The sequence below is a fragment of the Vombatus ursinus genome, unplaced genomic scaffold (genome assembly GCF_900497805.2).
Source record: "Vombatus ursinus unplaced genomic scaffold, bare-nosed wombat genome assembly UNPS02014779.1, whole genome shotgun sequence".
Lineage (NCBI taxonomy): Eukaryota > Metazoa > Chordata > Mammalia > Diprotodontia > Vombatidae > Vombatus > Vombatus ursinus.
In genome coordinates this window covers 37,309,844-37,334,615 of record NW_020954557.1, presented here as the reverse complement: position 1 = coordinate 37,334,615, position 24,772 = coordinate 37,309,844, and the positions used below count along the sequence as shown (strand labels likewise).

The window sequence follows — 24,772 nt, the reverse complement described above, 5'->3', positions numbered from 1 at the left end:
CTGTTTTTCTCTTTCCTTCTGTCCCTGTATATAACTGTCTCTCTCTCCTTTTCTTTCCCCTCTCTCTTGTTCTCTCTGTCTCTGTAACTCTGTATCTCTCTCTCTCCTCCCCCTTTCTTTCTCTCTCTGGCTTCCCTCTCCCTTCCTTTCTCTCTCTCTCTGTCTCTTCTCCCAAGTCTCCTGTCATCTCCAGATGATTTCCCAGTTGTGACTAGAAACCTAGCAAATTTCAGTGGTCACTAAGTTAGGTCAAAGTTTTGGAGACCACAGGTCTGAAGGGAATATTAGAAACCACCTAGTCTGTTTTCCAGAGGAACTCTACAATTCCAAGTCACACGAAGTATTCAATGGGAGATCTGGAATTTGAACAGAGGACCCTTGGCCTCTAGTTTTCTTGTCACTGTGCCATGCAGTTTCTAAGATTTGGGCAGCCAGTTCATAGAAATTGGGGGGGACACCCACCTGCTGCTGCTCCCTTAAGGGCCTTGCAGTTTAGTTGGGTTCTGAATTCTTTTACCTTCATTGTCATTTTGCGTGTAACCTCATAGGACAATGTTTTGTATTTTGATGACATTATACTGTTACTTGTGGATTTCATCACATATGCTCAACACATTGCAGGATCTCTGTGAAAGTGGGTTCTGTCTTATTTTGCAAATGTAAAAGAAAGATAGAAGATACCATTATATGTCATATCACTTTAACTCTCTCAGCAGTAATCTCTCTCATTTATTTATCAGTACTACTGCTCATACATGTTGTCTGTTTTGTGAACATCAGGTACCACAGAACAGTTTCCCATGGCAGGCACCTATACCATGCAGTAATAGCCTACCTGCAACTTGCACCACTGGCCAGAGTAAAGTGGCAGCTTGGTTACAGGACTCTGAAGAAATGGACAGATGTGCAGAAGGTCAGTGGTCTCCGATAATAAGCCACAGAAAATCAATGAACTTTGGGGAATAGTGATTTTTTTTTTTGTTTACTTACTTTATAGATGAGGAAACTGAGACCCAGACAGGTCAAGTGACCTGCCCAAGGTCATATGGGCAATAAATGACAAAAGTCAGGATCTGAAGCCAGGCCTTCTCTTTGACTCCAAATCCAGTGCTGTTTCCACTACATAATTCCTCTCTTGTTTCAACTGACATTCATTGTTGATAAGCCACTGAAGGGGTTGGGGAAAACAATCCTTGCTCCCTGGGTACTTACAAGTTCTTTCTCTTTACTTAATAGATCTAATCTCCAAGTTGGCCACTCCTCCTTTCTGAGCATAATCCCCTTGTTAACTCTTTCACTCCCTCACACCTTCTCAACCTTTGCCCTGTGACCTCCATTCTCAAGCCCTTCCATTTTGCCCAGTCTATCTACTCCCTTCTGGATGAACTTGAACCCAAAGGTAGGCTGAACTCCATGATTAGCCTCATCAAATTTTTACTCACTGACACGCTTGACTTTCTCATGTCATCAAGTTTTCCCCCCTACCATTATGCCCAAGCCAGGATGCCAAATGACTCTCACTATGTGCTTTCCCTGTTTTGTACCTGGCATATAGGGTATTGCTGGAGAAAGTGGCAGAACTAATGCTATTTTACATATTATAAATCCGTACTTTAATTTTAACCAGGCCCTCAATGTACATCAGCAATCCTTTTATTCATCTGTTGTTTATTCTCTGGCATATCCAAACATCTGTTTCAAACTTTCACCACTCCAATGATCTCAAGCAGCCCCTAATCCTACCTGCTCCACACAGAGCAGATAATTTCACCTCTTCTTTTCCTGAGAAGACTGAGGTGATTGAATGTGAACTCCCTCACCTCTGTTTTTGATGTTAAAATAGCTGTTTCTTTATTCATTCTCTCAGGGAAGAGCTTTATTCCCAAGTTGGCCTTTGTACTTTTTCAAGTCATGCCCTAAAGTTCAGTATCATATCACGCCCTTTATCTCTAGGAGAATAACTTAAAACTAGAGACTGTTGATTAATGAATTGAGATCAACTTGGAGGGAAGTTCTCTTGTGTCATTGTAGGGTTCTTACCTATGCCCCTGAAAACATACATATCAAAGGGGGAAAAAAGGTAGATTTATCAGATTTGTGGCTGGCATGAAACTGAGAGAAATGACATGACATGATGAGTTGAAAGATCTGAAGATTGTTCTAACTATAGTGATCACATCCCACCTAACATTTGAAAAGCAGTTATGTCCAAGAAAGATAAAGTGAGTTTCTGGTCACTGAAGTTGTTCAAGCAGAGCTTAAAAGATATAAAAGAGGGGCAGCTAGGTGGCGCAGTAGATAGAGCACCAGCCCTGGAGTCAGGAGGACCTGAGTTCAAATGCGGTTTCAGACACTTGACACTTGCTAGCTGTGTGACCTTGGGCAAGTCACTTAACCCCATTGCCTAGGCAAAAGAAAAAAGATATTAGAAGAGAAATTGATCCATTGGGCATGGAGTTACAGTTCTTTCTAACTCCAAAAGTCTATCCACTTTGCAGGGTCTTCAATCTTTTACTTTCATTGGCTCCTTCGGCATGACATTTCTTATTCTCCATAATTTATTTGGTAAAAGTGAAGAGCAGTGTGAATGTTTGTCAAAATAACTAAATTTGGAGCCTCTCTGAATCAATTTTGAATACGTCTGCATTTTGTGGGTCAATAACACTATGCATTTGAATAATGCTTTATGCTTTTCAGACTGTTTTCACGTTTCTTATTTAATTTCCTGTCCCAACAACACTATGACTTGATTGGGCCAAGTGTCATCCCCTTTTTACTGATGAGGAATTGCAGTGCAGAGAAGTTACTTGCCCCAATAATTTATGGCAGAACAAGGACTGGAACCTTTGTTTCTTTTGTGCTGAATTCTGTGTACTTTTCTCTAGAACAGAAGTTCTAATATGAATCTCTCACCCTTTACCCTCTGGAAGAACCTGGCTATTGTTTTGGCAATTATAAGCCACAGCCTGCATTTCTGTACTATCATGATGGCACCACTTTGTGTCTAAAGAATAATCTCAAAATTAAGTACCAAGTGTTTATGGCATAGCTCCCATGCACCTAGCATTGTGCTGGACATTTCGGGTATCAAACAATAAGTAGCCATCTGATGAACTAGATATGAAAAGTTGTAGTATCCACATCTTACAGATGGGGAAACTGAGGCTCAGAAGTGAAGTGATCATGGTCACACAGCTAGTAAATTTTAAAGCCTAGTCTCAAACCCTGGCCTTTCAGCTCCATTAAATAGGATCTCAGTCTACAGGGACTTCATGGTCTTGTTATGTTTCTTTAAAAGATAAGATAGGGGCAGCTAGGTGGCACAGTGGATAGAGCTCTGGCCTTGAAGTCAGGAGGACCTGAGTTCAAATCCAGTCTCAGACACACAACACACAGCACTTACTAGCTGTGTAACCCTGGGCAAATCACTTAACCTAGCCTAGCTAGACAAATAAATAAATAAAAGATAGAATTCAGAGTAGAATGATAGCACTTTAGTTTGGTCTGTAGAGATTCAGATTTAACCTTTCATTTAACCAGTGAGGAGACTGAAGCCCAGAGAGGTTAGAAGACTCACCTAATATCATCACTCAAACAGGATTTCTGATAACAAAATTTCTTACAAGTGGAATGCATCTTCTACATCAAGAGATCCTAATGCAAATAGCATGTAAAACCCTTGTCTGCTTTTGAATTCTCTCTCATTAAATATCTAGGGCTTTCCCGCAGATGCTGCAAGCTAAACCAGACCCAATTTAGAAATCTAGATATAGATTTTTAAAAATTAGGCATTGCTATAAAAAATTTTTTTTGCTTTCTAGATTAGTGTGAAAACGGGTGCCTTTGACATTCAGTAGATAATTGAAATTAGTTAGTTTTTAAATAGTCTATGTGTATATAATTTAGGCAAACAAGCCAGGAAAAGACAAAACAGTTCTGCATGTTAACAGGGCTTTCCACAGACATGTTCTATGGTTGGTTGTTAATAATTTGCATGCAGAAAAGTAATTGCTTTTAAACTTTAGGGCCTGAAGGCGTGTTCTAAATGTGTAATAATAGAGTAAGTCAGTGCTGATTTCTCTGTATGCTAGACTGTATTTAATTGTGTGAACACATTTTATAAGAGATTCTTTATATTCTATTTTCATATGCTTATCAATGTTCAAAGAGACACTTTTTCCCCTTACCCATTGTAATTTGATTTTTTTTTTTGTTCCTGATACACCTATACCTGGAAGTCACCTTCGTGTCTTAAATGTTAATTTCAATAATGGGATTCCCAACGCTTTGTCATTCTCTTTATCCCGTGCCTTCATTCTTATAGTTACATTAGTGAGAAGATACTGTAAATTAAAGAAAATAAGCAGTTTATTTGAGGACAGATTTCAGCTTTGCTAGGCATTTACTATTTTCTTCCTATCAGAGGAAAAGCCTTAAAGGCAGACCTCATAAATAGTCCAGTAAAATCTTAGGAAATTTTTATCTTAGTTTTGCATACTTAGCACAGTTCTGAACACAAATGACCTCTTGATCAGAGAAGAGCTTGACTTGTCATGGCTTTGAGATGTTATAAAATTAATGTTTAAAAGACTCTTCTTGAAATGAAAAAAATACAATGACTACAAGCCTAATTAAGTTAATTGTTAAGCTACCTGTTTAAAAATGAGATTTAAAAAATCTTATCACTGAGTTAAAAAGTCAGTAAGGTTGATATTAGTTTGTTTTTGAATGCACTGTTTTTTAAATCGTAGGCTCATAGATACAAAGCTGAAGCTTAGAAGCCATCGAGTGCAATCCCCTCATTTTACCAGCTGAATAAAATAAATAAACTTGTAGGGTTTGAGTAAACTGCTCAAGCTCATACAAGTGATGAGTTACAGAGCTGAAGTGTGAACATAAGTATTCTGAAACAAATTCCAAATCAATAAAAGCATTGTAATAACTAATTTCACTTTTTTAAAACCTCTAATTAACCAGATATCTCTTCTAGAACAGCCTCCTTTCACTTAGTCAGTGCAATGTTGATCATTTAAGATTAAAATTAATTCTGAAAAGAGAAAAAAGTGATTGATACAAAGCCTTCCCGGAAACTGCTCCTTTCAATGGATTATCATTAGTAATCACAGGATAATCCTTCCTGTACTGCTTTGCATAATGTCCTTGGATTATGTATACACACACATATTATTTATATGTGAGTGTGTGTGTTTGTCTGTGTGTGTGTGTGTGTGTGTATGTGTGTAGCTTCTTTTTTTTTTTAAAGCAGGAAATCCCAAGTAAGTGTTTAACTCTGGGCATGTCACTGAATCTCTATTTGTCACGGTTCCTCAACTGTTAAATAGAGATAATCATAGCACCAACCAATAGGGTTGTTCTGAGGATCAAATGAGATTTACAAAATATTTAGCACCATGCCTGGCACATAGGAGGCACTTAACAAATGCTTGTCTGGCAGCTACTTAACAGCACAAATTGAGTCAGGAAGAAATGAGTTCAAATTTGCCCTTGTACACTTACTACCCGTACGACCCCAGACAAGTCCCTACCTTTGTGTGCCTCTGTTTCTTTCATCAAGTATAAATTGGGGACATTCATAGCACCTACCTCCTAGGGTTCTTATAAGGATCAAATCACATAATATTTTTAAAACCCCTAGCACAGTGCCTGCCAAAAATAGTAGATACTTAATAAATGCTTATTTTTTTCCTTCTTTCTTCCAAGACCATAACTTGGTCTTGGTTGTCTTAACCCTTTGCCTTCTAGTCCATCCTTTTATGAATCTGCCCTTAATTTCACCCACATGCTAGTCCACTCTCATGCTTTGTGAGCCATTGACATTTGGACAGCTGATAGAGTTGCTATTGAGGAACAAATGTATGAAACACACTGTAAAGAGGTCCAGTAGCCAGAAGAGCAGCAGCTGCAGTATCAATCATAGCAGTAGTAAAAGACTTACTAGAGGATGAAGCATCATGGATTACTCAACTTGATTTGTTTTGCCAAAACCATGAGTATTTTTCTGCCATTTTCTCATTCGTTAAAGTGGGTATGCATAGAACAAAAACAATCCAGATTGAATGCTGAAAAGTTTAGTCAAGTTTGTCCCCTGAAAAGAGATGGAAGAAGACAACTCCCCCTACTTCTTTGAAGAAGTGTGGGAGCATGGGTGTAGAATGCTGCATATAACAAGAGACTTTGTTTTTTAATATGTTATTTTTGAGGAACTGGGGTTTTTGCCTCCTTTAATTCTTTATTATAGGGAATGGCTCTAAGAGTGGAGGAGGAGGGAAGGTGAAAGTGAAAAAAACCAAAAGATCTCAACAAAAATTTATTTTACTCAATCCTGATGACTTCATATGTTTCAGGCTTGTTTTTAATTGTGGAATGGTTTGCAATGATAGATATTTCTATGATTCTTGTAGCTTGTTAGAGCAACTGCCAATTCATATTTCTCCCTCACTTGAATTTGCCTTCAGATACTGCTGTTTGACATTTCCATTGGCATGACTTCCCCTCCAAACCCTGCGTGTCTTCTCACCTCCCCAGTGCTAATATATCTTAATTTCTTGTTTGTATTAGATCTCGCACACTGCCAATCAAACCTCGTGGAACTTAGTAAACTCCTTCAAAATTTGGAAATACTGCAAAGAACTCAGTCAGCCCCAAACTTCACTGATATGCAGGTAAATGCATCATAGATGTTTCTTATAGTATTCCAATGGCCTTTCTGTGAATAGGTGAATTAATATATGAAGACAATTATAAAATGGAGTAATTTGGCATCTGAAATCTTTAAACCCCCTCTAGATCTTAATATGATTCAATGATAATTAGACTGTGGAACTAGATGTTGAAATAATCTATTGCTGACTGAAATTATCTAGTAGAAAATATCTATCTGTGTTATCTATCAATATCTATGCTGTGTTATATTAGCAGTGATTGATATGGTAATATAATTTGCAGAGTCTCAGAGGTAATGATGTTTTCATGCAAAAAAAGAATTATTATCTTTCTATAATAAATACTGTGTGCAGCTTGCCTAGTAGTAAATATTTGCCATTAAGTTTTTGACTCTATGATTTCTGCCCAATGGGCACCAGAGTTGGTATTCTCTCCTTGTTTTTTTTGTGTATAAGTATCTAACACAATGATTCTTTACTAACTTACTGTGCTCTCTTTGTCTATCTATACCTGTGTCATCTGTGTGAACTTAATAGCACTATGTTGCTTTTAACTATTTGTGTAATGTAGGCTAACTGTGTAGATATTTCAAAGAAAGACAAGCGGGTCACAAGACGATGGAGAACAAAAAGCGTCAGCAAAGATGCAAAAATACAACTTCAGGTACCGAATTCATGTTATTCGTTCCTTCCTTCTCCCTAATGATATCAATTTAACATGTCAGCCAGTGTTCCCTGCTGAGTGAGGTAGCCTGTTACTTCATATCCAATGCTATGGGACACCCAGTTGTATAAACTAGCACAAAGTATCCCTGAACAAATGTCAATTTTTTAAAAGAATCTCACATACAGTCATATTTACGCCTCTTTTAAAGGATATGATCCCAAGAAACAGAGATCCAAACTTTTTGAAATTTTTGGATCCCTATAATGTGGTTCGTTCTTTGACTTTTCTCCAACACCCACCTCCATTTCGATCTTTTCTTTTTTCTGTCAGGGCCACCATTCTCCTTCCAAGTCACCGACGTCCTTGACTGTGCTATTATATATGACTCCTTTTTTCTCCCTCATGCATTAGGACCAAAGTATGGTGTTGTGGGTTTTTTTTTAATTTATTTTTTGTTTTTGTTTTTTTGTATATGTAGTCATTTTGGTAATTTTATATAAATCTCAAATGTTATTAGGATAATATAATAAAGGAAAATTAATGTTGACTTACCTATTGGGAATTTATGTTGAGCACAAAACATACTGAATTTTTCTCTGTAGAATAGTTTTCGGGGCAGCTAGGTGGCACAGTGGATAGAGCACTGGCCCTTAAGTCAGGACAACCTGAGTTCAAATCCAGGCTCAGACACATAACACTTGCTAACTGTGTGACTCTGAGCAAGTCACTTAACCTCAGTTGCCTCACCAAAAAAAAAAAAAAAGAATAGTTTTCCCTTGACTTTCTGAAACAGCAGAGCATCATAAAAGGTGCCATTCTGTCATGAATACATTTTCTAATTATGCTTGAATCAGTTCTTTTATTTCTTGCTACATATTCCAAGAAATTTTGTGAATTTAGTTAATTTAATCTATCATAAAAGCTTGTTTTAAACTTTTATTTATCAAAAGTGATTGTATTTTTTTAATCGGTAGTGAGGATGGGCTTTTCTTTCCTACCATCATGGCCTTTTAGACCTTCTGAATCTTTATTCCTAAGCTCTTATGAGCCATGTTGAAACTAGAACACAAAACTTGTAGTTTTTAAATTTTTTTTTTTTTAGTAAAAGGCTCTTCATTGATTGATTGTTTTCTCCTGTTTTCATTGTTGAATGATTGTTTTCTATTCATTATTAAATAGAGGAGATGTTGAATATCTATTTATATAGATAAATGTTTGCAGATATTTAAAATAGAAAGAACCTTGGCCACCAGGAAATCGTAGCATTCTATGTCATAAGAGATCCCGGCAGAGTCATTTACTCCTCAGCCAACCTACCTCGTGTCTGTACATTCATTGTTCAGCACTACTGTGTAAGAATGATTGGGCTTGTCATTTAGCTTTTCTTTTTTGTTACCAGTATTAAAAAATCAAAAAGAGCTCCTTTTCAAAATTGTTGTTTGTCTTGCAAATAACAAAATCATCCTTCTCTAATATTTTGTTCCAATTCTTATTTTATAACTAACATTCTTTTGCTTGCTTACTAATCTGATTTATGGAAAATGAATGTTTCGAAGTACTAAAAAGCCACATTTTCTTCTATCAGAGAAGTCTATCTGTTTCCCTTTGTTGTATAATTTTTGAGTGATTTTCCTTTTATTCGTGAAATTCATACCATAAAACAAAAATCTTCCAAATAATTTCATGAGAAAATGGTGTAAGATGAGTTCTGGCAGTTTGACTTCCTGTGAGCTTTTGAAGCATTTTGTGATTCAACGCAAAAAACAAACAAATAAATACAACCGTGGATGTACCTACTACTTGTCTGAGAAAGTGGCTGTATTTCACGAATCAACATTAAACAAACAAAAGAAGCAAATGCCAAATTAATATACATTTCTAAAAACCCCAAACTTGCTTTCCAAGCTGCCTTATTTACAGATCGTTTGCTGAATGGAGCTGATTTTCGATTGACAGCCTTCTATAATCAGCCTGGTTTCCTTGCTGGAAGGGCTATTGACATTCCTTTTGTAGTTCATGGGTTTTGTTAAAAAAAAAAAAAGTGAATACAGGTGCCTAGTTTTATCCTTTTATTAGGCATATCTCACTCTTAGTCACAGGCAGTGTTTCAAATGAAGAAGAGAAGTTAAATTATGTGGATTTGTTTTGGGTTATAAATCTTTGAAAGAAGCAATTTCAAAGAGATGACAGTTTCTTCATTCACATCCAGCCATCTTAATGGTTGGGAAAGGGATTGGGGCTGGGTGGAAGCTGCTGAAAATTAGTCAAGTAGTCCTTGAGGAAATAATTTCATGCCAGTAACAGAAAAGGGTTGGGGCATTGGAAGGGGGGGTGTAGAGAAATGATGTAGATTTAAATGTGAGAGTTTTATTTTACTCTTCAGGTAGAATCAAAAAGAGGGAGGTTTAGACAATATCCAGCCAATTATGTCATTCTACTCTGAATGGTAAAACCCAGTATATCTTAAGGGAAAAATACTGCTGAATTGGGTACCTTTTCACAGTGCCACGATATTCTCATTGGTATCTGTAGACCAACAAAACTCCTTTAGAAGCCTCAAGATCCATTCTTACTTCTTGGCCATGTAAGTTTGTATTGTGGAAGGGGTGGGGTGGGGAATGGGAAGAGAAAGATGGAATTAAGGAAATGAAGCGACAAAGTTGAGACATCAGTTTTTTGTTTTGTTAGATACTGATTTTCTGGGGCAGCTAGGTGGCACAGTGGATACAGCACTGGTTCTGGATTCAGGAGGACCTAAGTTCAAATCCAGCCTCAGACATATAACACTCACTAGCTGTGTGACTCTAGGCAAGTCACTTAACCCCAGTTGCCTCAGCAAAAAAAAAAAAAAAAAGATATGGATTTTCAGAAATTTCAATTTGGGGTTTGCTAAAAAGGCAAACATTTATTTTTCCCTACTCTGCTTCGCCTGTTTTTTCCCAGGTGTTTTTAAGGTTGATATTAAATCATACACTGTTAATTAACTGTTGTAAAAATCATTAAAGGATTGAGAAATCTGTCTCTATCATCTTTTCCCTGTCTCATCCTTAAAATTCTGGCCTTTATCTTTCAAGATCACATTGGTTAATGTTGTTCCATAAATCCATTAATTTGAGATAATTCTGTAGTTCATATCGCAGCCTCCATCTCCTACTATTGTTTGTTATTTTTTTGAGGGTCATCTGGATATTCAGGTTCTTTATTTATAATGGACTACATTTAGCACAGCTGTGGCAGGAGCTGTTTTGAGTGAATTAATGAAGCATGTCATTATATTTCAAATTAATAGACTTGGGCTGGTATGGACTTGAATGTAATGTGTGCATGGGTGATTTAGGTGATTGTGGTCTTCTCTGAAGGGTCAAATTATGCTAATTACTTCAATGCAGGGGTGTTTTTTGGTTAAGTTATGTATGTGAATATACATATTTCCTCAAAAAGCCATTTGGAGTCTGGCCCCCTATGGTTCTGAGCATGCATGAGTCAGTGGAAAGCAGAATTTGTCCTAGGAAGTCCCGTGGGAGTGAACCTTTTGGAGAAATACTTCCTTTCTCCCACAGTTGACTTCTTTGTGTTTTAATGAAACCTAAAGACTGTCATGTGATTACAATTTGTGGATGTTTTAAATAGTTCACAGAAATATAGGAATATTAGAAGAAAGCTTCAGTGTGAAATGTAGTTGATAATGTTTGACACGTTAGCAGCATGAATTGAATGCTAGACACCTAGATGTGATAGGTAACTGGGAAAGGTATGCTGTCATGATAGATGCAGGCCATGAGCAATAGGCGGTGAATGATTAGATGTGAATGATTCATTTGTAGCTCCTCTGTGTCTTATAGATGCTTAAATTACACTGTCAGAATAAGGTCAGAATAAGTTCTGTGCTCGTTTTTGATACCTTAAGTATGAGGGAATCCTAGATTAAGAAGTTTATATGAAGAATAAATTTTTTGTGTGTATGTCACTATATATATGCGTGTACACATATGTAACTATGTGTGTATACACAAACACATACTAGATACAAGCAGGAATTTTTTGAGAAAGGTAAGGAAAAGAGAACACTTAAAGGAGGCAAAATAACTTAATTTAAAATGAAGTTCGGTTCAAAATTAGGCTAAAATTCTTTATATATGACTTTTTGTAGTCACTTTTTTATTTTACAGTCACAGTAGATAGCATAAAATAATTAGACTGATCTTTTTTTTTTTCTGTTAAAAACCCAGAGAATATGATCTGTCAGGTCAACTCCAAGAAGTGAGGTTATTTAAATTCAGAATGAGATTAGATCTCATAGCTGGAAAGGGCCATAGGTAATCAGGAGGTCAGTTTCTGGTCAAAGTAGAAAGGGGAAAAGGAATAGTCAGTCACCCCCAAGAGAAATCTGTTAGGGTTTTACACACTGGGAAGTTCAAGCATGAATTATTGATGTGGAGGAGAGTTCATGATGTGTCTCTATACACTGAAAAGTCTTTGGATGAATCAGTTTTACCTCTAGTTAATGTAGAAATTTCTGCATCTCACTAGGGCACCTGAGAATTTTATTATTTTACAGGATCTGTCCTATTCTTCCTAAGAAAAACTACTACTGCTGCAGAAAATCTCATTATAAAGTACTGGCTATTTTTAGGTAGTAAGAAAGAGAACAAGAATCTTTCTTGACTAGTCCTTTTATCTCCCCATTCCCAACTTTCTAAGTTCCTTTAGGCTCCTAGGAAACCATTCATGATAGACTGTAATCAGTTGCTGAAGCTTTCTAAGGTTGTGTGATTTTAAAATCAACTCCATTGAAACTTCAGGTACTTCATAGCATCTTTACTTTCTAACTTCATGTAACATCACATTAAGGAATGAAAATAACACTCAAATTTATTTTTAATTTTTTTGTTTAACCTCTAAGTTTACACATCAATTCATAATGCTTCAAATCCTAGGGTGGGGGAAGGGGTTTATTCAGCAAATAAACTTGAGACATATAGGCATCTTGCAGTGAGAATAAGCAAGTTATCCTCACCAGCATGGATGCTGTAAAGCTCTTCTTAATGTTAAAGGTTGGTGAAAGTAAAATTCAGTTAAAGACTCTCCCTCTCCCTTGTCTGATCATCTTCCATCCTCCCATCTCCCATGACCTCCTTTCCCATTCCTTGTTATCTCCTCCCTTCTCTTCTTCCATTCACTGTCAGGAAGGGCCACCTCCGAAAGGCCAGTTCAGCACCACACGGCGCCGGCAGAGGCTAGCAGCGGCAGTGGCTACAACAGTGAGTGGATTTAAAACTCAAGGGATAGTTTTATAAGGATGGGAAATTGTATAAACAAAGTGTTAAACTGGGATACCCTGAAGTTGCCCTTTCCACCTTTATGTGATGGAGTCAGTCTTAACTCATTCTTTATCTTCAGCACAATTAGGGCATGACCTTCCTTTATCTGTCCTCTTGTATGCCAGTAGTCACACGTGTATGTGCATGTATGTTATGGAGAATGCTGTTATCCAACCTTCAGACATAGGGAGAAAAAACCAGACGAATGTCAACCTTTCTCCAGTGGCATTTCCTCAAATTACACTATTGTTTTCTATAACATTGTTTTCAAAAACTTTTCTATTTGAACTCTGTATTCCTGAGAAAAGCCACATTATCATGACTAGGATCTGTATAGTTGGTTTCTGTTTTTGTTTGTTTGTTCTAATTATGGTAAGGCTATTTGAGACATCTGTGAACAGGGTAGAGGAAAAGAGAAGATGAATTCAGATGGGAACCCTAAATTGGATGGAAGAATTGACATCATAGATTTTGATGCAGAAGGTCTTTTAGAGGTTGTTTACTCCAGTAGCCTCATTTTAAAGATGAGGAAACTGAGGTCAAGTGAGGTTATAGGATTTGATGTAAATAGAACATTGAAGAGCCTGTGTTCAAACTTGGGGTCTCAGTGTCCAAATCTTGTGCTTTTTCTTCTGTGTCTCCTACCTTTCAGGTTTTTCATAAAGAGATGATATCTTCAATTTCTCTTAGTAATGGAAAAAACATTTTATGTGAAACAAATAGAGATAACACATCAGCAGATAAAATATAAAAAGGATAAATAGCAAAAATAAAAGACATTTTTCTAGGCATTTTTAAAAGTTTTTTTAAAGGAGAGATGTTAAAATGAGGCCCAGGAAGTCCAAGATAAAAAGCTGTAAATATATTGGAGAGAAGCATGCTAAACTGGCATTGAAAATAGGATGTAGAGATTTTAGGATAATGAGCTAAGATGTAAGTTCTTAAGCTGTGTGGGAGTAGATGGTGAGGATAAATTGAATCGTTTAATACAGAAGCTGTTTGAGGCATGAAATATAAAGCAGAATATTTCTTTCACTGAAGGAGCAGAAATCTTCCATTTTCCCAGTTTATAAATTTATGAACTGAATTTATAACAGTTGTATTAAGTAACATATTCTAGAGGTTAATTCCCTTATTTATGGCTTTTGATCATCATAACACAATGAGTTGACAAGGCAATTGCTTGTCCCATGAAAAGTTTTTTGTATGGAAAACCTTTGGCATTAATAAAAAAGGCCCAGATGTTATTAGGAGGATAATTAATTAAACTATTGAGTAATGGTCTTCTGTATTATATCTGGGTTTTGAGTTGAGTTGGCTGAAACTTGCATTTCATTATTAAGGACAGAAAACATTTTTTCACCATCTGTTTTGTAAATGCTTGAAAAAATTAAAATGAATAATTTTGAAATTCATGTATACCTGTTTTAATGAAATGATAGTCATTTCAAGTGCTGTCAGTAATATGATCCCTCTAATTGGGCTCGCCTTGAAAGGGATACTCAAACACTGTGATTAAACGAAATTTAATTTTATCTGTGTAGATATAATTTGTACTTAAATATGTAAGTACGTATATACATGGATGCAAGCATATATGCACACACAAATAATAATTAAGTTCCCCACAAATACTGTATTTTTGCCTAGTCAGACAAGTAAATTCTGAACACTACATTTTAGAAAAGATATTCATAAACTGGAGAGTATCCAGAGGAAAACAACCAGAATAGCAAGGAGCCTCAAGTCTATGCCATGTCAGGATTGGTTACGGGAACTAAACATTTTAGCCTGGGGAAGAAAGGCTCTGGAAAGACCTGATAGCTGTCTTCTAATAGTTAAAAAGTTTTCCTCTGTTAGACGGATTGTCTTGTTCTTTCTGACCCAAGTTCCAAGAAGATGGAACTAGGAGCAAGGGTGAAGTTTGGAAAGACGTATATTTGAACTTGATATCAGGAGAAAGCCTCTTAACAATTAGAGCTGCCCCCTCAATGGATTGAGCTGTGCCTGATTCCTAAGGTAGTAGGTCCTGCCTTATTGAAGGTCTTCAGACAAAGGCTGGATGGCCACTTGGTGACATTTTGTTCCAGTGTCAAATATAGGATGGACTTCATAATTACTGAAGCATCTTCTAATTCTGTGACTCTGTGATGCATCCACTAAAAGCTTGTAGATAGGTAGATGATAATAAGATAGTAAAATGTTGCAACAGTGTAGCTTAACTTAAGTAAAGCATATACATTTTACATTTACAAATACGGAATTAAATTTACATAGATTATAAATTAAAATATATTACATGTTAATTTAATACATTACTTAAAATTTAAATTGTAAATTTTACATTAGTAAAGTAAGAAAATTCAGAAGACTGTGCAGAGAGAAGATGTATTTGGTGTAAAATACAAATTTCAATTTTATGTCCTTTTGAAATACATGTCCTTTCTTCATTATCCTTCAGTGCACTGTGTACTTCTAAGAGGTCAGAAAATAATTTTGAAAAATTGCCTGACTTGTTAATAAAGAAATTTTATTTACATTCAATGAAGATGAGGAGCAGAATGGTATAGGGAATGCTGGCCTTAGCATCATACAAGCTCTGGTTCTAGTCCTATCTCTAACACATGCTATTTGTGTGATGAGGGGAAGTCACTTAACTACTAAGTACCTCCATGCAACTCCTTTAGACTGTAAGTTGCAGATGAATTGGCAATCTGCATCAGGACAGAGGGAGTTTCCATATGAGGAGTGCCCTACACCGATGAAATCACAAATCCAAAACCTTCTATTCCTAGTAATACTCATGTGCAAGTTAAGACATTGCCCTTGATGTCACTGGTCCTTTTCCAGAATGAAGGATGAACATCAAGTATCATCAGGCCAACATTTAACATCCCTTTGGAAAAACTAGTTAAAAATTGAAAACAGAGAAACCTTTTTTTAGATTCTAAATGGAAATGTAAACAGAGAGAAAAATAGAAGTTAGTTTTGGCAGACTATTGATGGAAATCCTTTGTGAATCATCTTCCCTTTTAATATTTAAAGAAATTCTGCATGAGGAAAAGAATAAGAACCCAACTCTTGGAGACCTTTGCCCAATTAGAGTTAGGCAGAGATTGACAGATAATATGGTGAAAAAGAGAAATATATGGTTCAACTTTCCAAAAGGTTTTGATTTATTTTTAGTCAGTATGAGGAAGCTTCTCTTCAGTCAGCAGTATTGGCATCTGTAGTGATAGGAAGAGGTCTCTTACAAGGAAGGAGAAGTATGCTTTTGCTCAGCCCACGAGATAGTAAACTCAAGGAGACAGTCTGTTTATGGAAGCACTGCTAATCCCTTGGGAAGATCTATTGCAATGTGAAACTACGTGAATGTATACTTATATATGTGTGGCTACAGTGTGTACAACTAAATGTAGTGCATTTCATTCCATTCGTGTGTAACATGTTTGATAAAGTCATCCTGCTTTTGAAATATATATTTCCTTGTAGTTCTTTTAAATGAGTTTGGGATATTGTTCACACACAATGGACAACCATAATACTTGTTTTTTCTTTTTTGTCTTATCATTATAAGGCAAGTGTTTTGAAGACTGCTAATATGTTCCTGAGTCTACAGGCCCAGTTTGGCATAGGGGCCTCTCTCAAGGCCTAAAGAAACAAGCACATATAACAACCTGATATTGTGACTGTTGATTCAGATTTTATAAGTAGAGGTCTGGTGTGTCACATTTCCTTCTCTCAGCTTTTGACCAAATGCCCTTGACTTGATTCCGTGCATCGCACGTGAATGATAATCAGTGCTCGTATTCCTCTCCTTTGCTGTCAGCCAGCAGTCACTTTTCATTTTCAGTCTTACAGTTTTTAAAATGCTAAGGTGTAGTGGAAACACAATCCATAAAAGTACTGTGACCCTTAAAATAGAAGAGTACAATTGTCCTCAGAGTTTGCCGTCCACAAAAAATGCTTGTATTTTATATAGAGTGCAAAAATGTCCGATCTGATACGTGTCAGAAGACGGCGTGATGAGATGCTCGTCTTTCCTAATTCTTGGATTTTCTGTGCAGGTTCCTTTCAGTGCAACAATGTCCCCCGTTCGGCTGCATTCCTCCAACCCCAACCTTTGTGCAGATATTGAATTTCAGACTCCCCCAAGCCACCTGACTGACCCCCTGGAAACTTCCACGGATTACACAAAGCTTCAAGAAGAATTTTGTCTCATTGCTCAGAAAGGTAAGCTACAGGTCTGTAATAAACCTTCCCTGAAAGCACTCTTGGTTAGAGTTAGCCGTTCTCTATCTCTCTTTCTTTCTCTCCTTTTTCTCTTTTCTCTCTCCATTGTTCTTTTACTCTCTCCTCTCTCTCGTTTTTCAAAGCGAAGGCATTTACTCCCTCTTTTTTTGTTTTTCAAAGCAAAGACATTTGCTGAAATGACATAACATGAACAATAATGCCAGAAAATTTCCACAAACTCAGAGTATGATCTTTTATAATTACACTGAGAAGCAGAGGCAAAAGTAGGTACTTATACATAGAGAATACTAACATAGAGGCACACATATAAGGAACACAAATGGCAAAGGCAATTAATTCATATTTATGACAGTAAAAGGCCTCCTTTCTACCATTAAATCTGTCATTTTTTCTTTTCATCTTAGGCAAAAATGCTGGCTATGTTAATTAGTTGGATTACAAAATGACATTTTATTTTTATGCCTTTTCCCTATGGACATGTCAGAAACCGTATGTGTGTAATCACATATATGTGCCTGCAATGTGTACAGTACATTTCATTGTACTATTATTCTGGTAGTATGGTAGTATTTGATGAAGTCATCTTGTGTTGAAAATGTTTTTACACTTGTATTATATTAGCTTGGGATATTTTTCACACACGGTGGAAAACCACAATATCTGTTTTATCTCTGTATTTCATCTTTATGGGACAGGAGCCTCGATTATGTGGTTTAGAACACTATCCAAAATATAGGAAGATCTGTTAGAAACCCCAGGGGGGAGAAACACTGAAGAAAATGAGCCTAGGAACATGAATGTTAAAGGTTTCAGTTTTGATTGAACTAAGTGTCAATATAGAAAGTCCAGCAGATATTTTAAAATCAATATCTGACTGATCTCAGTGTCTTTCATTTATGGGCTTGGAGTCAGAAGATCTGGGTTCAAATCCAGCCTCTGCCTCTTAGAATTTGTGAGAACTTGGAGAGTTAACTTCAGTTTTCTTGGCCTTGATTTCTTCATCTGTATAATAAAGGGGTTGCCCAAGATAGCTTCTAAGTCCCCTTTTTAGCTCCAAGTCTATGAGTCTCTGTTGCTGTTTATTAGGTACTAATTCATATGCAGGGCAGCTGAGTTGCACAGTGGATAGAGTGCCGGGCTTAGAGTCAGGAAGACCTGAGTTCAAATGTGGCCTCAGATACTTACCAGCTGTATGACACTGGGCAAGTCACTTAACCCTGTTAGCCTCAGTTTCTTCATCTGTGAGCTGGAGAAGGAAATGGCAAAACATTCCAGTATCTTTGGCAAGAAAACCCCAAATGAAGTCATGAAAAATCGGACCTGACTAAACAACAACAAGAAATTAATATACAATTCATCTACAATTTATATACAATACTAAGACAGATGACATTCAATTCAACAAGCACTTAGGGAGTGGTAAGAGAAGGTAACTAGCATTTATTAAGCACCTACTATGTGCCAGGAACTGTGCTAAACATTTTACAAATATCATCTCAAATGTAGTAAATGCCTATCAGGTGCAAAATACTCTGTTAGGTTTTGGAACTAGGATTTTTTTAAATAAGTCTGTAAATAAGCAGTCACATCTTTAGTATGATTAGGAGTTACCTGGAAGATACCCAAAATCCCGTACATCTCTAGCTTTGTAATATTTCCATTACACAAATGAATCATCATAGAGGTTCATTCCTTTGGAGACACTACTGGCATCCAGTCGTCTTCCTTTAAAAACACAATTTCTCCTAGATGCTATCAGTAACATCCAATTGTGAATTAACTCTCCAGATCACTTCCTTTCGCTTTCCTTTTTTCAGGCTGGGCTGGAAGTCAGTGCAGTTTGGAAGCCTGAGTAACATTGTTAGGAGAAGTAGGCCTAGGTGCCATGCCAAAGATGCAGACCCTGGACAGACAAGTGGCAAGGTCAAAGGCCAAGTTGGAGTGTGAAGAATAGAGGAGAATTCTTTCAGAGGACAGGAATTAGTACAGAAATGGGAGCAAATTTGCCAGCTTCACAACTTTGCCCAGGGTTGACCCTCATACCGTGGTTAAAGCATCTAACCAGGCACTTTTTCTTAGCATGGTCTCAATGACTTTTCTTTTGGAGGCTAAATGTGTTGTTCCCTTACATCTGTGCATACTGGTGACATGGATTGACTGTCCAAACCACTAAGTGTTTTGGCTTTTGCAGTCCAGGTGTGACCAGCTGGTCACACGGCTTCGAGAGGGTACGTGTTAATGAATCTTACCAACAGCTAAGAGAGAACGACAAATGACTAGAGCTCTGAGCAAGCACGGTCTAGTTCCTTGAAATCCTGGCTCTCTTAGTAAATCCCTGCTTCAATAGAATTCTAAAGCCTCTATTGAAACTACACATTTTCTTCTAGGGCACAAGCACAAGTCTATAAATCCTTCTTCCTAGAAAGTAAGACATTCTCATGATAATCGGGTGACTTCTCTAGAAATAACTTCTTTAAAAAAATAAGTGGGGGGAATTTGGCTTCTAAGGCTGTTTCTTGGATCAGGGCCTACAGCTCTTATTCCTTCACCTGAGATTTATCACCACTGGAATAGGACCTCTGTGAACAGATGCAAAATACCAATGCCTGGCTAGAGATGAGAAGATGCTGTTGCCATTTTTAAAAATGGCATTCTTTTGTTTTTATATGCATTTTTATAACTCACAAGAGCCTTTGGTTTGTTATTAAAAACAAGAACACCTTTTTTTATGAGCAAATTACTGAAGTACTACTTTATTTTTAAAAGAACAAATATTTGAGAATTCTAAAGCAAATTAAATCTATCTGCTGTTTTGGTATCAGTGGACACAGTTTCAGAGTCTGAGTAAGATTTCACAAGGGACAGAAATCTTCAACAATTGGTTTTTCAAAATCAATAAAATCCATAGATTTTACCATTCCTTTTAATTTTTTTGCTTCATTTTGATTTAAAACAAGCCCTCCATTCACCAAGCCCCTCTGTGTTCTAGATCACCTAGGCAAGGCAGGAGTTGATTTTGTTCTTTTACCTGAGACGGAAGCACGGCAAATTTCTCCCCACTTGAAAGCATGATGCTCTTTATTCCAAAACAAAATGCTGAAGTCCCTTACCTCCAGGATCAAATATAAAATTGTGTGTTTGACATTCAAAATCTTTCATAGCCCATCCTCTTCCATGTTTCCCGTTTTCTTTACACCTTCCTCCCCTCCTGACCGCCCAGTGACACTGGCTTCCTTGCTGGTCCTCAAACAAGACACTCCATCTCCAGACTCTAAGTATTTTCAGGGTCTGTTCCCCATGCCTGGAGCACTCTCCTCCTCTCTGCCTCCTGACTTCCTTCAAGGCCCAGCTAAAATCCCATCATGTACAAGAAGCCTTCTCTGATACAAAGAGCCTTTCCTCAATGTTAGTGACTTCTCTCTATTCTCTCCCATTTGTTCTCTGTACATCATTTTTGTATGAAGTTTGCATGTGTCTCCCCACCGCTAGACTCCTTGAAAGGAGGAACTTTTATGCCTTTTTTTGCATCCCCAGTGCTTAGCACAGTGTTTGGCAAATAGTAGGCATTCAATGCTTATTGACTAATTAATGGCCTGACTTTGGGCAACAATTCATGATAAAAACCACGTAACAGTTCATAGATAGTGTAGTGAAAGCTTTATTTTAGCCACCCCTTCCTGCTCCCAAATAGTAGTATTGAATGTTAATTACTGTTATTACTCAGCCCCCCCCTTTTTTTTTAGTTTATCTGATGCTAGACTTTAAAATTTCCCTCTCTGATTAATCCTTTTTTGCATCATTATTATTCATTTTCTTCTCAAATATAGATATTCTGACATTCACTTTTGAGGATAACATTTAATTAGGTTGTGTTCATTTTAGATTATTAATTAGTGAAAAGAAATGGAAAAGGTTCCTAGTAATTAGAAAAGAAATATTTCATTTCCAGGTAATCTTTGATGCAATTAAGAATTATTGTACTCTCTGCAGCAAGAGGACACCCTCAGATGTGCTAATGTATCATTTGTAGCCACAGCTAAAAAATAAAAATAAAAAATGGACTTTCTGGAAACACTCTGTTTTTTTCTTTCATTCTCCGTCCCCTTCAGTGCATTCCCTTTTGAAGTCGGCTTTTAACAGCATAGCTATTGAGAAAGAAAAGCTAAAACAGATGGTTTCTGAACAAGATCACAATCAAGGCCATAGCACACAGATGGCAAGACTCAGACAATCGCTTTCTCAGGTAGGTTCTTGCTTTGTTTCTGAATGCATGCCACATTGCCGCAGGGTATAGAGGGGCCATAGGGACAGAAGCACCCCTACCGAAGAGTCTGCAGATCATGGGTGTAGTCATGAGGTGATTCAGTGACAATGTGTCTTCATCTGCAATTCTGCTACCATGGCCAAAGATGAATGAGAAGAGCACACTCATTCTCCAGGTGGTGTTAAAGCAAGCTCTAAGTTTTCAAAAAAGAAAAACCTTACTTGGTAGTATACTATTATTATTCTTTTGCCCTTTTCAGCTCTGGTACCTGCCTGCCTTCTTAAGGTCATTTAGAGTAGCGCCTACTTTTAGTGTGATCTAAAGTCCCTACTTTTAATGTGTAATTAATTAAGTAAAAATTAATAAGTAATTAATTAACAGTAATGCACTGTTGAATTCAGTGTTTATTTGTAGATTCTTCCCCTACCCTAGCTAATATATTTTAATGCATTGAAAAGTCATAAAATAACTATCATTCTTTTCTTTCTTTCTGTTTGATCAACCAGTTGTAATTGTTCTCTTAGAATTTCTTTCCCTTCCACCTAGAAAAATATCCCCAATGTCCTGACTCGACTTTATGTTATATGATAAATATGAATTATACATACGGGCAGCTAGATGGCACAGTGGATAAAGTGCCAACCTGGAGTCAGGAAGTCTCATCTTCCTGAGTTCAGATCTAGCCTCAGACACTTACTAGCTGTGTGACCCAGGGCAAGTCACTTAACCCTGATTGCCTTAGTTCCTCATCTGTAAAATGAGCTGGAGAAGGAAACGGCAAACCACTCCAGTATCTTTGCCAAGAAAACCCCAAACAGGGTCATGAAGAGTTGGACATGACTGAATAACAAAATGCATTATGCAATGAAATTTACTTATATCAAATTATCGTGCATATTAAATTTGAAAGTCCTGCCAGAAATCCTTTAGACTGTCTGTACTTTGAGCTTTTCTACCCCATTCAGAAGTACTTCATCTGAATACCCATATTTACCCTTCTCTTCATTTGACCTGTCCATCTACCCTCTTAAATTAAGTCTTGTGAAAACTCTATGTTATGCAACTTTATGTGAGAACTCAGTGTTTATGCAAAATATTGTTCACTTCCTGGTGCCTTGGATCAGAGCGATGGAGCAAACAAATCCTGGGTAAGTGGCTTCCTATACATATCAGATTCTGCTTGAATATTTCCCCTGGGTCTGTAAAACTTAGACTTGGACAAACATCATTATATTTGGTGCCATTGCAGTATCGTTTTTTTTGTAGGTTTAGTTGTGGCTCTCTTTTATTGTCCCTGCACATAGGATAAAAGTGTGGTCAGGTAATTTACACACGCTGCTTTGAGCATCAAATTCAAATGATCTTCTATAGCATGATCAGTAAAAGTGGCCAACTTTCCATCTGCAAAATAAGAACCTTTTTTTACAACTGTTAATTTGTTGTAGTTTCTTCTAGAATGCTCATAGGCAAATGGCCACTGGACACTCAGTCAGTATTTAATTGATGGTCAGGATGGCTATTTTGATTGTAGAGTGAGTATGAAAGATAGGACAAGTAATCATCTTGGAAACAAGTGAAAATTTTCATTTTGCTGCCCCTGGAAATATCACAGCTCTCTCTTCCGCTGGTGGAACCAAAGTAGTATGAACAGTGATTGTTACTAAAAGGAGAGATACATAAAAGAAATCTGATAAAGAGTTAAAGGTAATAATAACAGCAAAGATTGAGAGAAATAGTGAGCCAGTAAGAACATTCTTTTTAAACAAATATGATTATATCAAGTGCATTAATTGAGATAATATGAGCAGGATCAAGGTGCTCTGTTTCAGAAATAGTTATTATAAATTCTCATAAGATTGGACTCATAAGGTATTCTGGCAAGAAATATTAATAAAAATTCATTGTCAGACTCCAGCCCTTTTCCCATGGCATTGCTTACCTTTCCAAATAACACTTTTAAAAAAACAGCTGCAAAAACAATATAGCATTATTTTATTTACGTGACCCTTTTTCAGGCCAAATTCTTCATTGACCATATATTAGTTTCACAAAATTAACAAAATTTTTCCATATTTAGCAAACTGTTTTTATATATTGACAATTATATTAATCTTACCCTCAAAAAGAATTGAGAAATTATTCAAGGATGTAGTTGAATGATCCCAAAATTAAAACACTCGTGAATTCTAATGCTACATTTTATCATTCTGAAAAGGAAATAATCCTTCCAGAAGCCTTGATAATAAGTATTCAAATAAAGTCTGTGTAGTACATATTTACACCTTTGAAAATTCTAGGGGCAGCTAGGTGATGCAGTAGATAGAGCACTGGCCCTGGATTCAGAAGGACCCGAGTTCAAATCTGACCTCAGACACATAACACTTACTAGCTGTGTGACCCTGTGGAAGTCACTTAACCCCCCATTGCCCAACCAAAAACCAAAAAAATAAATAAATAAATAAAATTCCAAAACCATATGATAATTACTACTGGAATGGCCCAAAGAGCAATTATCATAAGTTCTTGGAATTCACAAGGACCTTAGAGGTTGTCTCATCCATTTTCCTACTATAAGTAATGGGAAGTTTTACAGTATTAGTGACAAAATGATTATTGAAGTACTGCTTAAATTCAGTAACAAGGAAATCACTTCTACAGAAGATACCTCACAGTATTATTAAACAGTTGTAGATTTTAGAAAAGGTGTTAAACCTAAATCTGTCTCCTTTCAATTTTCATCTATCAGATCTAGTTCTGCCTTCTGGAATGGGTCTTTTCCTTCTTCTAGACAGCCCTTCTAGACAGACTTGAGGATAGCTATTTCTCCATTTAGTCTTTCATCTTCTGCATAATTCCTCAGTTTTTTTTTCACCTCAGACCTTCTTGAATATCTTAGTTATCTATTCAGAAGCCTTGATGGATAAAGATATAAGAAAAGAATAAATTCTTGGTAATACATCTTTTGACCTATACTAATTGTAAAATCTTACTATGATTAGGATTGTGATAACCCTAGTTTGTTATTGTAACTCTTAAAAGTGTAGCACTAGGAAATGATCATAATGGTTTTTGTGTTGTTTTCACTACAACAGAGTACAGCAGGAAAAATTTTTCTTGGCAGGTAGACATTATCCTTGATTAACGCAGTCTAGGATTCACTGGGTTTATGGCTTTTCTTTTAAAGCAAACTTATCATGCCATTGGTTCATATTAAGTTAATAGTCTTAGATCTTTTTTCCTTAAATTATTCAAGCTCCATCTTTCCTATCCTGTACTCTGCAATTTATTTAAACCCAGCAGAGTTTTTTTTTAACTGCATATTTTATTAAAATTATATGGGTATATATTTTTGAATTATCAAAGCATTCAAGTATTTCAAAGGTCTCTTGACATGATATAATGGAAGAACCATTGGTCTTGGAATAAGAAGGGTTTTGAGTCCTACCTCTTATTAGCAATGTGACTGTGGACAGATCACTTAACCTATTTCATGAGTTGTGTAAGGAAAGTACTTTACAAAACATGATGGTGGTAGTAGTAGTAGTTGTAATAGTAGTAATAGTTGTAGCACTAGTAGCAGTAC

The 24,772-nt window shown here is 36.6% G+C and overlaps 1 protein-coding gene across 8 annotated transcripts in view; it reads left to right on the top strand.

Moving 5' to 3' along the window:
* Positions 1 to 24,772, top strand: part of OSBPL6 (oxysterol binding protein like 6) — a 257,856-nt gene that overhangs the window by 188,490 nt on the left and 44,594 nt on the right. For 7 of the 8 annotated variants that reach the window (XM_027866186.1, XM_027866187.1, XM_027866193.1 and 4 more), the window contains 5 exons: positions 781 to 913; positions 6,580 to 6,683; positions 7,255 to 7,347; positions 16,739 to 16,904; positions 21,035 to 21,168. In XM_027866186.1, the coding sequence (XP_027721987.1) occupies positions 781 to 913; positions 6,580 to 6,683; positions 7,255 to 7,347; positions 16,739 to 16,904; positions 21,035 to 21,168 (630 nt within the window). The remainder of the gene's footprint in view (positions 1 to 780; positions 914 to 6,579; positions 6,684 to 7,254; positions 7,348 to 16,738; positions 16,905 to 21,034; positions 21,169 to 24,772) is intronic. The other variant, XM_027866192.1, reaches the window with a different exon arrangement.